The 13,481-nt window shown below is 40.4% G+C and overlaps 1 protein-coding gene across 2 annotated transcripts in view; it reads right to left on the bottom strand.

Annotated features, from left to right (window-relative positions):
* MEGF11 (multiple EGF like domains 11) overlaps positions 1-13,481 on the bottom strand; it is a 231,647-nt gene that overhangs the window by 71,591 nt on the left and 146,575 nt on the right. For both annotated transcript variants that reach the window (XM_039361924.1, XM_039361926.1), the window contains exons 7-9: positions 12,173-12,419; positions 9,452-9,572; positions 4,218-4,354 (exon numbers count right to left, since the gene is read on the bottom strand). In XM_039361924.1, the coding sequence (XP_039217858.1) occupies positions 4,218-4,354; positions 9,452-9,572; positions 12,173-12,419 (505 nt within the window). The remainder of the gene's footprint in view (positions 1-4,217; positions 4,355-9,451; positions 9,573-12,172; positions 12,420-13,481) is intronic.

Genomic DNA, 13,481 nt, shown 5'->3' with positions numbered 1-13,481 from the left:
ACTGGGGAGGATTTCCAATGACAAGCTCAACTGCTTGCAAATTCTAAAATGGTCTAATTTCACCAGAGGCAATCCTTGATTTATAGCCATTCATTTAGCGACTGTTTGAAGTTACAACAGCACTGAAAAAAAATGACTTACAACAGCTTGTCACACTTACAGCCATCGCAGCATCCCTACAGTTACATGTTCAAAATCTGGGTGCTTGACAACTAGCGTACATTTACAACCACTGCAGGGTGGTATGATTGCTGTTTCTGACCTTCCCAGCTTCCGACAAGCAAAGTTGTGGGGGAACCTGAATTCACTTAGTGACCACTTGATTCAATTAACAAATGCAGTGATTTGTTTAACAACCCTGGCAACTGTGCTCATAAAATCGGGAAGGGCCCACTTAACAACTGTCTGGCTTAGCGACTGAAATTTGGATCCAAATGATGGTCATAACTTGAGAACTACTGTAATGCTCAAGATACCCAACGCTATCAGCCTGAAAGTTGTCAAATTATTCAAATTACACAACTGTCTCTAACTGACCAGAAACAAAACAGCAGTTCGCTTCCCATACATTTTTAGTGAGTAAAACGTTTTAATCAAATATTTACCTCAATATACATGCTTTATTATCTTCATTTACTAGGCAGAAATTTATGAGCTAGCTTTAAGGAGTGCAAATAGAGCTTCCAGCTGGGGTGGTACTAAAAAAAAATCTATTATTAGGAATATTTTTAAATTATTTAAAAGTTACTCAGAAGCCAGTTATTGTTTAGAATGGTAAAAGAATTGCACTAAAAGAAACCAAGAAGAATCATTTTTAAAAAAATTTCAGTTGGTTCATTGGTTCTGTTGTACAGGTAAAATAAAAGCACCTAGAGATTTAAAAACAAACAGTGTCTGTTAGTTAAACTTAATTGAAAATTTTAGTTAAAACATTTAACTAAAGCCAGAAATGAATCTTCAAATTGCAAGAGTTTTGGCTTTAGAATTTAATGTCATGAATCAGAAGCCACGTTCCTTCAGCAAACTAGGAACTCTGCAGGGTAGAGGAAAAAAGCTAAAATTCATTGCTTACTCTTGAGGGAATTAATTGATGCAACGGCAATGCATTTGCATACCCTGTAAACACGGAGTGTTCCCTGTTAAATTTATTGCTGCAAATATCTAAATTAAATTAAATTTAATCCATTATACTTTATAAGGGACATTAAAAAAAACCCTCAGCAACCTAACTAATAATAAAAATGAGGATTGTTGCCAATGAAAATGTTAGAAGCGATAATATCTTTCTGGAAAAATGCGACTCATTTCCAGAGATGCTATGAAGCATTTAGGAAAAAGGTTCCCTTTTTTTTTGCTTTTTCTCTCCTTCAAATGGTGACCCATTTCAAGGACGCCGTTTTTTGACTTCTGATTTGGGCAGCCAAAAATATAAATATAGGCAGAGAAACTGAAATTTGCATAGTATATAGTGGCAGGGGTGTGTTTGTCTGTATTTTGGTGTTTCGGCTTGTTAGACCACAATAAAGTTATTTGATGAATGTGTGTGTGTGTGTGTGTGTGTGTGTGTGTGTGTGTGTGTGTGTGTGTGAAGAGCTGGCTGGGTGACTTTGGGCCAATCACCAGGAGATGGTGAGTTCTAGTCCCAATTTAGGCATGAAAGTCAGCTGAGTGATCTTGGGCTAATCCCTCTCTCTCAGCCTAATCCACCTCACAGAGTTGTGAGGAAAATAGGAGAAAGAAAGAGCACTGATTACATTCGCCACCTTGAGTTATTTGTAAAAACAATAAAGGCAGGATGCAAATAGACAAACAATAAACAAATAAAAATAAATTTGTCCAAATAGGAATTTTTGAATACATTTCAAGATCACAACTTTTCTCAAGCCAAGAACAATGAATCGAGATGTTTCTGTGCATTAATGATTCACCTGGGGAGATGTTTAGCAGCATCAAATTTCTGGGTGTGCAACTAATGAGTAGGCTGGCTTGGTTGCTCAACAGCGAGACACTGGTGAAGCAGGCACAGCAGTCCCTGCATTTTCTGCCTTGCATGAGAAAAGCACATCTTCCTTCCCTTGTCCTGACCACTTTCTACAGAGGGACGATCGACAGCATCCTGTCATTCTGCATCACAGTCTGGTTTGGAAGCATCCCTGCTTCGGACAGGAAGGTGGTGCAGAGAGTGGTGAGGACAGCAGAAAAGATCATTGGCAGTTCCCTCCCTTCCATCCAGGACATAGCACAGAAGTGTTGCTTGTGCAGTAAGATTATCTGGGAAACTACACATCCTCTCCATGACCTGTTTTCCTTGTTAGCTTCTGGGAGGAGGGGGCTTCATGGTATCCGAAGCAGAACATCCAGATTCAGTCACAGTTTTATTCCATACAGTATTAACCTTGGGAACTCTAAAGCTTCCTCTCTCTGCTAGGCATTCAAGATGGACAGTTGATTAATATTTATATGTTATTTATATGGAAAGATGTAGGTTTATAATGTTGTGTATAGCATGTTTAAATATGTGTTATGGACACTTTTGAGAGCAAACAACAAAATTTCATTTTTAACGTGTGCCAATGTGCCCAATCCAACGACAAAAAAGGTTATCTATCTATGTAATGTCCCCATTGGGAATCTCCCTGATCATTTCAGATTATTGCCTTTTAGGAAGCATGAAACAAGCTTGTTGACTTATTTGCAATTTTTGTCAGCATGCCAGATTTATCAATTTATTTTCTAGTCCAAGGTTGGGTTATCAAATAAATAAATGAATAACTCATCCTAACATTTGTGTTTTGGAGTACACGGCTCTGAAAATGTTTTTATTTAAATATTTGTTTTTGGAAACAATTTTCTTGAATGCATTTTTCTACAGTATTTCCAGACATAAATGGACTGTTGTCTGAACGTTCTCTAATATATATATTTCAATTACCGTTGAACAGCTGCACTGTAAAATCAGAGAACTTTAGATTTTCTTTTAAAAATAACTAATTTCCATTGATATATTGCTTCAAGAATACAAATTGAGGGAAGAACTGCATCAGCTACCAAATATTCTCCCCGTTACCTGCTTCCTGGAAAAAAAAAAAAACCTTTAGGAAAGAAATCAGAAATCTTTTTATCTTTTGCAAATTAAGGGTTGGGGAAAATGTTTGTGAGCCTATCATTTGGTTTCTGTCCAATCTGAGTTTTATGACTGTCAACTGATTTTGCTTGTTACCTTTTATCTCTCATTCGTGCTATTTTCTATTTGAGGTGATTGTTTATTTATACGTCTATCTTGGTAAGATATGCGAGCTGCCCTGAGAATTTGTGAGCTGGGGATGACAGATAAATCTTTTGAGAAATGAAATAACAACTTCGGATTGCATAACATTGCCTTACTACACTTACAGTGTTTCTCATAAATCATTTAGAGTCCTGTAATCAATTAAAAATGAATGCTTTTATTAGGACATAAATTTATTGACATTTGTGGACAAGAGTTGCAAGCTTAACTGTCCAAGGAGTATTTTTTAAAGCCTCGTAGGATCCTTAGGTCGTCTCACCCAAGACAACAGTACAGATAGTCCTCAACTTACAACTTACAGTTCATTCAGGGACCGTTCAAAGTTACAACGTAACTGAAAAAAGTGACTTAGGACTCTTTTTCACACTGATGGGTCACGTGATCAAAGTTCATACTTACGACGGTCGCAGTGTGTCCTGGGGTCCTGTGATCCCCTTTTGTGACCTGATGAGCAAAGTCAATGGGGAAGCTGGATTCGCTTAACAACAACTGCAGTGGTTCACTTAAGAACTGTGGTGAGAAAAGCCGTAAAATGGGGCAAAATTCACTTAACTGATGTCTTGCTTAGCAACATAAATGTTGGGCTCAATTGTAGCCGTAAGTCGAGGACTACCTGTACAACAATGTAGCGATGTTCATATTTATAACTGAGCCAGTCCTATTGTTCATTTGGGATGCAGAAATAGAAATTGCCTGTTGGAAAACTGTTAAAACTTCCCTGTGGGAGGCTCAGCTGCTCTTCGTACGGCCATCCATCCAGCCGCTCAGCGTCATCCCAGTCAGTCGTTGGAAGCCCAGAAGGATCAGGCAAGGCAATTTTTCTTGGTGTACAGACAGGCAGTCATGTCAGGATCACATACGACATTAGCAGATATTTTTTTTGGTAAGAATGCATAAATTGGTTACCCTTATCTAACTTTGTGCCTACCTGTCTCCCATATACCCTGCAGTACACAGGCACACCCCTGTCACGTGGTCGCATTGTCCTCCATTATGACATGGGCATTCTTGGCTGCAGTTAACCCCATATGTTCCCGATGGGCAAGGCTGAGCACACACAGAACCCTGAGAGAGAGAGAGAGAGAGAGAGAGAGAGAGAGGGAGGGAGGGAGGGAGGGAGGGAGGGAGGGAGGGAGAGAGAGAGAGAGAGAGAGAGAGAGAGAGAGAGAGATTAAAACCGGAGATTTTAAAGAAGAGACTGGATAGCCATTTGTCCGGAATGGTTATAGGGTCTCCTGCTTGAGTAGAGGGTTAGACTAGAAGACCTCCAAGGTTCCTTCCAATTCTCTTATTCTGTAACTTCTGTAACCTGTGTGGGATTGTCTAAAAACAACTGTTTTCATTGTTTTCAATATCTCCAAATAATAATTTTGCTCCAAAAGGAATTAAAAAGGTGGAATTTGGACCAAATTTAACAAACGAAGAGTATAAAACTTAGAATATCTTTAAAGTTGTTATTAAAATGTGATTCAGAAACAAAATAAAAATTCTTGAGTCAGGGTATGGAGAATAGAACAATTGAAGTGCAAATTATACACACACACACATCTCCCATATATACATATACACATACACACACACACACACACACATATTCACTTACTCAGGAATCATTGTTTTATACATGTGTGGGTGTGAGTGGGGGTGTGAGGGTGTATATTAGCAGTCATGGTGGGACAGTGGTTAGAAAGCAGCATTGCAGGCTGATTCTGCTCACTGCCAGGAGTTCGATCCTGACCAGCTCAAGATTGACTCCACCTTTTATCCTTTCAAAGTCAATAAAATGAGAACCCCAGATTGTTGGAGGCAATGTGCTGACTCTGTAAGCTGCTTAGAGAGGGCTGTAAATGCACCATGAAGCGATATATAAGTCTAAGTGCTATTGCTATAAAGTTTATTTTAAGCTATGAGATTGTATATGACATCTTTCTCCTCCAAATACCCTAAACAAGAAAACAAAATCTCTAAAGTCCAAGTTAGATATTCTGGGAAGCACAATCTGCCAGCCTCAGGTCGTTCTGATTGTACATTCCGGCTGGCTGCAGTCAGATGCCAAATACCAAGACTTTCAAAATCCAGCAAAAGAAGAAAAAGTTTCACTTTTGTTGTAGCCATGCTGAAGTTTTCTCTTTTCTCTTTTTTATGAAAGCCCTGGAGAGGCTCTCTTAAACTCACCATCTCAGTATTTGTAAGCAGACTACTTTTACTTAGAAATTCAAGTCCTTCTCCATGCAGACACTCTAAGCCTTGGCTTTGTCCCAGGGGTGAAGGAACCTCAAATATGATTTTTAAGAAACTTCACAGCATCCTTTGGAGGGTCTACTCTGCATCCTTGTAGATGAAACATTTTTGGCTCACCACAGCTTGTTTGTTGGCAGGAAAAATTTTTTTGCAGTTACCCTATTAATTTTGGTTTTCCTATTTTCCGCAGGACATTTTTAACCCTGTAGCAATTATGTTGTATTGATTCAAGCCTGCAGGTTATGTTGTAGTCTCTGTTTCAGTCTGATGTACAAACTAGTGCAAATCACAGCGCTGTGCCACAGACATCACACATCAGCTTGGCACCAACGTTCAGGTCATGCCACTAGAAATAGGCCAGAGACTGGAGCGATTCCATTCATACTGGGTTCTGTACTCAGCTTTTTAGTTTTGTTTATTTATTGTATTGAGCAGTTTCGGATGCTATCCAGGTGATGCACTTCTCCAAGCCGTGTTGTGTATTGTTCTGCAAAACAGTCATTTATTCACTGCAATTAATAAGAGCTTGTTGTTTTTATTACTTCTTGCAAAGGGAGATTGTGAAAATTAAAAGTAAATCCTGCTTGTTTTACTTGCATCCAATTTTGGTCACCACAATATAAAAAAGATGTTGAGACCCTGGAAAGAGTGCAGAAAAGAGCAACCAGGATGATTGGGGGGGGGGAGGGCTGGAAGCTAAAACATAGGAAGAACGGTTGCAGGAATTGAGTATGTTTATTCTAGTGAAAAGAAGAACTAGGGGAGATATGATAGCAGTGTTCCAATAGTTAAGAGGCTCCTACAAAGACAAGGGGCTCAAACTATTTTCCAAAGCACCAAAAGTCAAGATGAGAAAAAATGGATGGAAATTAACCAAGGAGAGAAACAACCTAGAATTAAAGAGAACTTTCCTAACAGTGAGAACAACCAACCAATGGAAGGGCTTACCTTCAGAAGTTGTGGGTGCTCCATCACCGAAAGCTTTTTTAAGAGGAGACTGGACAGCCACTTGTCTGGAAGGTCTAGAGCAAGGGGTTGAACTAGAAGACCTCCAAGGTCCCTTCTAGACCTTTGATTCTAGGTTCTATGCTCTAAGCTAGGCTCATCTCACAGAACAACCCTTCCTCCATTTTCTCCCCCAATTCATAGCTTCCCAATAGTCTTTTTGGTCTTCCCAGGAATAAACAAAGCATCTCCCGAGTCTCTGGCTTTTGCTGCTTTCCTCATTTCCAGCAGCAGCAGCAGCATTCGCCAAGGGTTTAATTGTCAAACGGTGGAATAATGCCAGAGGGCATAGCAGAACTGAATGAGGTCTTTGGCAAACCCAGAGGGAGTTAATTATCACGTTATTGATACAGATTTAGATGCTTTTCTTTAAAAAAAAATAAAATAAGAGAGAAGTCAGCCTTTCTTCTTGACACGCAGAATTAAAGGCGAGGAATAATGCATTGTTTGGAAGGTCCCCTCAGTGACTTCTTAACACTAGCAAAACGCTGCTGGCAATCAGTGAGACGATATGCATGAAAAATACTGTATGTTTAAATCTCTGCCCAAGGGGGAGCATTTTATATCTTCCCTTCAGTGAAAAGGGGGACCTCCAAGTTTTGTCGCTGTACACAAATTCTGTGTTTTCTCCAGCGAGTTTAAGGAAGGGCAGATACAGATAATCCTTAACTTACGACCATCGCTGAGCCCAAAATTTCTGTTGCTAAGTGAAATATTTGCTAGTGAGTTTTGCTCCATTTTACGACTTTTCTTCCCCAGCTAAATTAATTACTGCAGTTGTTAAGTCAGTAACATGGTTGTTTAAGTGAATCTAGTTTCGCCACTGACTTCCCTCATCAGAGATCGCAAAGGGGATCCACCTGACCCTGGGATACCGCAACCGTCATAAGTATGAGTCAATTGCCAAGTGTTTTGATCACGGGACCATAGGGATGCTGCGACAAACGTAAGTGTGGAAAACAAATGCACAGGTAGAGATTAGGTGAAACTTGGCGAATAGAACTAACCGCAAGAGGGAGCTTGGAGTCCTGGTGGAAAAGTCATTTAAATATGAGTCAATAATGTGCAAAAAAGGCCAATGGACTGAAGATCACGAGAAGTTATATTACTGCTTTAATACTACACTAGCAAGGCCACACCTGCAATACTGCATCCAGTTCTGATCACCATGATACAAAAAAGATTCTGCAATCCTAGAAAGTCTGTCAAGGTCTTTCTAGATCTTCAATCTATCTTCCAAAGTGTTAGCTAGATCATTCATGAAAATGCTGAAAAGTACTGGACCCAAGACAGAATTTTGAGGTACCCCGTGCATGTTTCTCTCCAGATAGAAATAGTTCCATGTAGGATTAGAGGTGACATGATAGCAGTGTTCCAATATTTGAGCGGCTGCCACAAAGAAAAGTGGGTCAACCTGTTCTCCAAAGCATCTGAAGGCAAAACAAAAAGCAATGGATGGAAACTAATCAAGGAGAGAGGCAACCTAAAACTAAGGAGAAATTTCCTGACAGTTAGAACAATTAATCAGTGAAACAACACTGGAGGTTTTCAAGAAAACATTGGACATTTTAAAAAGAGACTGGACAGCCATTTGTCTGGAATGGTATAGGCTCTCCTGCTTCAGGAGGGGGTTGGACTAGAAGACCTCCAATGTCTCTTCCAACTCTGTTATTCTGTTAGTTGTACTCTTGAACTGCTTTAGGTCTCCATCCCACGTGAGAGTAAGCGGATGGCAGCAAGAGGCATATTTTCTCTGCCTTGAGTTTTCAGAAGTTAAGGCAGTGCAGACATGGTATAAAAACAGAAGGTTTAATCAATATCAATATCTGTGGATTTGTGCAAAGCCCACAAACATTTTCAGAAATAAATATAATGCAACAGGCTGGCATTTGGCAGTTTTCTTCCTTTGGAAGAAAAATTAGAAGACTTTTTTTAAAAGAAAAAACAGCACAGGTAGCTAAACGGTTGCCATAGATACCTAGGTGCTTGTGGCAGTACAATGAGAGCCCAGGGAGTATGTTAAAATATGGTTTACAACTCACAATTGTTATATTCACTCAATAGATCACTCTTCAGTCTAGGTCAATATTTGAATCCAGGCCAGAGACCATATTTATCCAAGAAGACTAAACTCTCAAAATTCAATTCAAATTTCCTAGAGATGCCCTCTGCCCCACGACCCTTCCCCCCCCCCAAAATGAGTCTGGGTGTCTTGACAGGTTTGTACATGTGTTTGAATATATATCTATGCACATAAGTAAACCTGTCAAAAGCCAGATTAAAATAAAACAGGCAGGGCCAGGAGAAAAATAAATAAATAAATTGATTTTAATTGAAATAATAACTACTAATTAAAATTAATTGCCTATAAAATAAGGTGCTCAGTTTATAAAACTAATTGATTTTCTCCTTGGCGTGGTTTAACCTTTCTTTTTCTCATATGTGGAAACTCTTTTCTCTTTGTAGCAAAAAAAAAAAAAGAGGTGGGAAAGCTGGAAAGAGAAAAGGATGAAGATGAGTCAAGGAAATGGAGAAACTACACCAGGAAGGAAAGAAAAGAGAAATAAATCCTCAGAAGTTCAGGGGTCTTCAAACTTCTCAACTTTAAGACTTGTGGACTTTTGCAGTTGTGCAAAAATTGTTATCGTACAATTGTAAATCCACTCAGACAAACATTATAAGGCTCGTGGCGGTAGGTGTCGGGTCCATGGTGCTCTCTGAGCTTGGTAGTTTTCTTGCAGACGTTTCATTACCCAACTAGGTAACAACATCAGTGTTGATGATGTTACCTAGTTTGCTAATGAAACGTCTGCAAAAAATCCACCGAGCTCAGAGAGCACTAAGGGCCCCACAGTTCAACTCTGAGCTGCAAACGTTCTCTTCTCTCAATTGTAGGGGTGCTCCAATTTTTCCTACCATCCATCCTGGGAGACAGGTGCATTCTCCCGTGATGTGGTGACAGGTTCCTCCATTTTGGCAGGGGCATCGCTGTTCGCACTGGATTCCGTGGCTCCCGGGAGGACACGGCTCTTCACAACTGCGCAGGTTGGTTGCGAGGGAATAGAACCCAAAGGGAATAGAAAGAGACACAAAACAATTTTGTAAGTTACAGCAGCATTGCCCCAAGGTATATACAAATCATCTATCATGCAGCTGGATCCCATCAACAGTGTTCAGAGAAAAATGTAGATAGGCAATATTTATCGCCCAAAAAAGACAGGTTTTCTTTCAAAACCTTTTGCTTACGTTAACAGATTTTTATTCCCAAAGAAAATCATCACTCTGGCTCACGCAAGGACTATTTTTTGAAGGTTTTCATTTCAGAAAATGGACAGTCACAAGCTGAAGTCTCCCAAATCCTAGCTGAGGCTTTCCAAATGTTTGAGGCTCCCGATACAAAATAAAAAGTATATGAAATACAGGTAGTCCTTGACTTACAACAGTTCATTTAAGGGCCGTTCAAAGTTACAACGGCACTGAAACAAATTACTTAGGGCCGTTTTTCACACTTATGACTGTTGCAGCCTCCCCAGCGTCATGTGATCAAAATTCAGAGGGTTGGCAACTGACTTACACTTATGACCTTTGCATTGTCCCGGGGTCATCTGATCCTCTTTTGCAACCATCTGACAATCAAAGTCAACGGGGAAGCCAGATTCACTTAACAGTATTATTAACTTAAGAAATACAGTGATTCTCTTAACAACTGTGGCAAGAAAAGTCATAAAACAGGGCAAAATTCACTTAACTAATGTACCATTTAGCAACAGAAATGTAGTCGTAAGTCAAGGGCTGCCTGTAATACCTCATTACAGGCAGTCCTTGACTTATAACCCTAAATAAATCCAGAATTTAAGTTGTAAGTCATGATTGTTGTTAAGCAGGTTATCCACATGACTGCGCTAGATTTTACCACCTTTTCTTTGTGGTGCCCTTTAAGCGAACGCAGTGATTGTTAAGCAAATCCATTGTCTACAATGGCTGTTTTTGCCAAAAACTGAAAGTAAACTGCCAATTTCTGGCAAAAAAAAAACATTGTAAATCATGGTCTAAATGATGACAGGATGTTGCAAATGGTTGATAAATGCGGGCTGTTTGCAATGCATCCAAAATATGGTCATGTGACCATGGGAGGCTGGCTGTAGGAACTTTGAATCTAGGCCAGGGATAGGCAACCTGGGCTCTTTTATGACTCGTGGATTTCAACTCCCAGAATTCCTGAGCCGGCATGGCTCAGCTTGGAAACCTCTCCCTTTCCCCTCAAGGTGGCTATCTCAGGAATTCTGGGAGTTGAAATCAACGAGTCATAAAAGAGCCAAGGTTGCCTATCCCTGGCTAGGGGAAAGCCTCACATCTTAGTCCGAGATTGGGATACTAAATAAAACTCAGAGAAGTCAGGGAGGATCAATTCAACACACATATTGAAAATCTAGATTGATGGACTCAAGCAGAGGTTGGCGCACATGCCGAAGCAGTTGTTTTATGAATTTGCAATCTGTCCTAGATCCCTAATGTTCACAATAAACAATAACATTTATAAATATTTACGAGAAAAACAAAATCAATATCCACTGTCTCAGGGAAGCAGTTTTGAACTGACAAATATAAATGCTTTCTACTGCCAGATCAATTCACAGGGAATGATAGGTCTATTAAGGCATATCAGCATAGGTGTCTGTTAGAAGCCACCATGACGTCAGAATGCTGTCCTGACATGTGTGATGTGACTCCCCCCCCCGTTGCTCCACAAACATGCATGGATAGGAGCCATAAAGAGTTAATAGATTCTTGGTTTGTGATGGAAGAAGCTGACCACATTGTAGGTCAATTTCCATGCTATGGAAGGCAAGGCAGCACAAAGGGGCGCTGAAGCCCCCATCATTCCATCAGGTCAACAAAAACCCAGAATTAAATTTTAGAATCAGAATAGAGCTGGAGGGGATCTTGGAGGTTTTCTAGTCCAGCCCCCTGCTCAAGCAGGAGACCCTATACCATTTCAGACAAGTGACTGTCCAATCTCTTCTTAAAAACAGTTCCCTATTTTTGGCTTCATTGAACCTCAAAATGCTTGATGATACCCTATGCAGAAGATGGGGTGTTTTTTACTGTAGAAGATAGTGATAGGAAGTGGTACAGTGTCATTAGCAGGTCATTAACAGACCTCTTCCTCAATTCTAAGTAATTATGTTATTATGTTATGTTATGTTATTATGGTTCGTCACACAGTCAGCCAGATGTTCAGACTGGATTTGAAATTTTTTTCCACCTATCGAGTTCTTCCCAAGGACCTAGGATAGGCAGATGTTGTTGTTTGATGGTGTTAGAGGTAAGAATAAGATGTTCTGAGTATTATTTTGTGCATTTTGATCAGGGCTGACTCCTGGCAACTGCGTGGACAAGTCCCTGCAATTTTCTTGTCATTTCTAGATGAGATGGTGGCACACATATCAAACAAACAAGCAAATAATGGTTTGCCCTTCCTAGGGCTGAGAGAGGGTGACTGGCCCAGTTGGCTTCATGCCTACAACAGAACTTGAACTCACAATTTTCTGGTTTCTAACCCGAGGCCTTTCTAACCTCTACATAAAACCGGCTGCTGCTTCCCCTGAAATTAAAATCCACAGCCCCATGACTTACAAAACTCCAGTGTATCCAGGTGCACAATGACATTCTCCTGTGTTGTGGTCACAGGTTGCCCCATTATGACACTGGCACTTGAGCAGGCAGCCTTTCCCGTAAGTTCCCGGCTCACACAAATCCTCGCAGCGCCATCCTTTATATCCCGGTGCGCACACACAAGCGCCAGTGATGGGGTTGCACAGAGCTCCATTCCGGCACTGGCAAGGGTTGCTGCAGTGAGGGCCCCAGTGGTCCTGATCACAACCTGAAACAACAACAAGAACAACAGGAAGATCCTTTTAGGAGAACTGTCACTGAATCTCTCGGAGGTGGAGGAGGTGACATACACTTTCACTACAAGCTTTCTCAAGACTTTCGAGGGGATGTGCATAGATCAGGGGTTTAACTGAAACCCGTGCTGAGGAAAAATTGATTTCATGATTCAAACGGCTATTAATTCATTAGTCAGAAAGACAGAACATAGAATAATAGAGTTGGAAGGGACCTTGGAAGTCTTGTAGTCCAACCCCCTGCTCAAGCAGGAGACCTTATACCAGGGGTGCCCAACCTTGGCAATTTTAAGACTTGTGGACTTCAACTCCCAGAACTGCCCAGCCAATATGGGGAATATCCAGGCTGCTGTCCCATCAACTCACAGTCTTTATCTATTGACCCTTCTGGATTTATTATTTTTATAGACAGCCAATTACTAATCCTGTTCCCATTATAGCAAGAAAGTCCTGTTAGTCTACATTAGCCAAAAATCAGAAGTCTGGTGGCATCTTGTCATACTTCCAACTTTAATAAAACACAGACTTCGAATCACAGAATGATAGGGCTGGAAGAGATCTCGGGGGTCTTCTAGTCCAGCCTTCTTCTCAAGCAGAAGACCCTATAACGGGGTGTCCAACCTTGGCAACTTTGTAACTTGAGGATTTTGACTTCCAGAATTCTCCAGCCAATATGACTGGCTGGGGAATTCTGGAGTCAAAGTCCACAAGTCTTAAACTTGCCAAGGTTGGACACCCCTGCCCTATACTATTCTGGACAAATGCCCATCCATCTCTTCTTCAAAACCTCCAGAGCTGGAGCATCTACAACTTCTGGAGGCAAGCTTTTTCACTGATGAATTGCTCTATATCAGGAAATGTCTTCTTTATTCTAGGTTCGATAGTCCATTTCTAATAAAAATGTTTTCTTGTGGTTAGATATAATCTGAATAGGTACTGGAGGGGAAGTAGAATTCAGTTTGAGTCCCATACATCACTTCTTTTGTCAGAACTTCTTCAGATTAATTTTAAGCCAAAATTGGAATGAAGATTTTAGT

The sequence above is a fragment of the Crotalus tigris genome, unplaced genomic scaffold (assembly GCF_016545835.1).
Source record: "Crotalus tigris isolate CLP2741 ecotype Arizona unplaced genomic scaffold, ASM1654583v1 scf7180000019364.2947544272:3078424, whole genome shotgun sequence".
NCBI classification, from domain to species: domain Eukaryota; kingdom Metazoa; phylum Chordata; class Lepidosauria; order Squamata; family Viperidae; genus Crotalus; species Crotalus tigris.
This window is presented reverse-complemented; position numbering and strand designations above follow the sequence as displayed.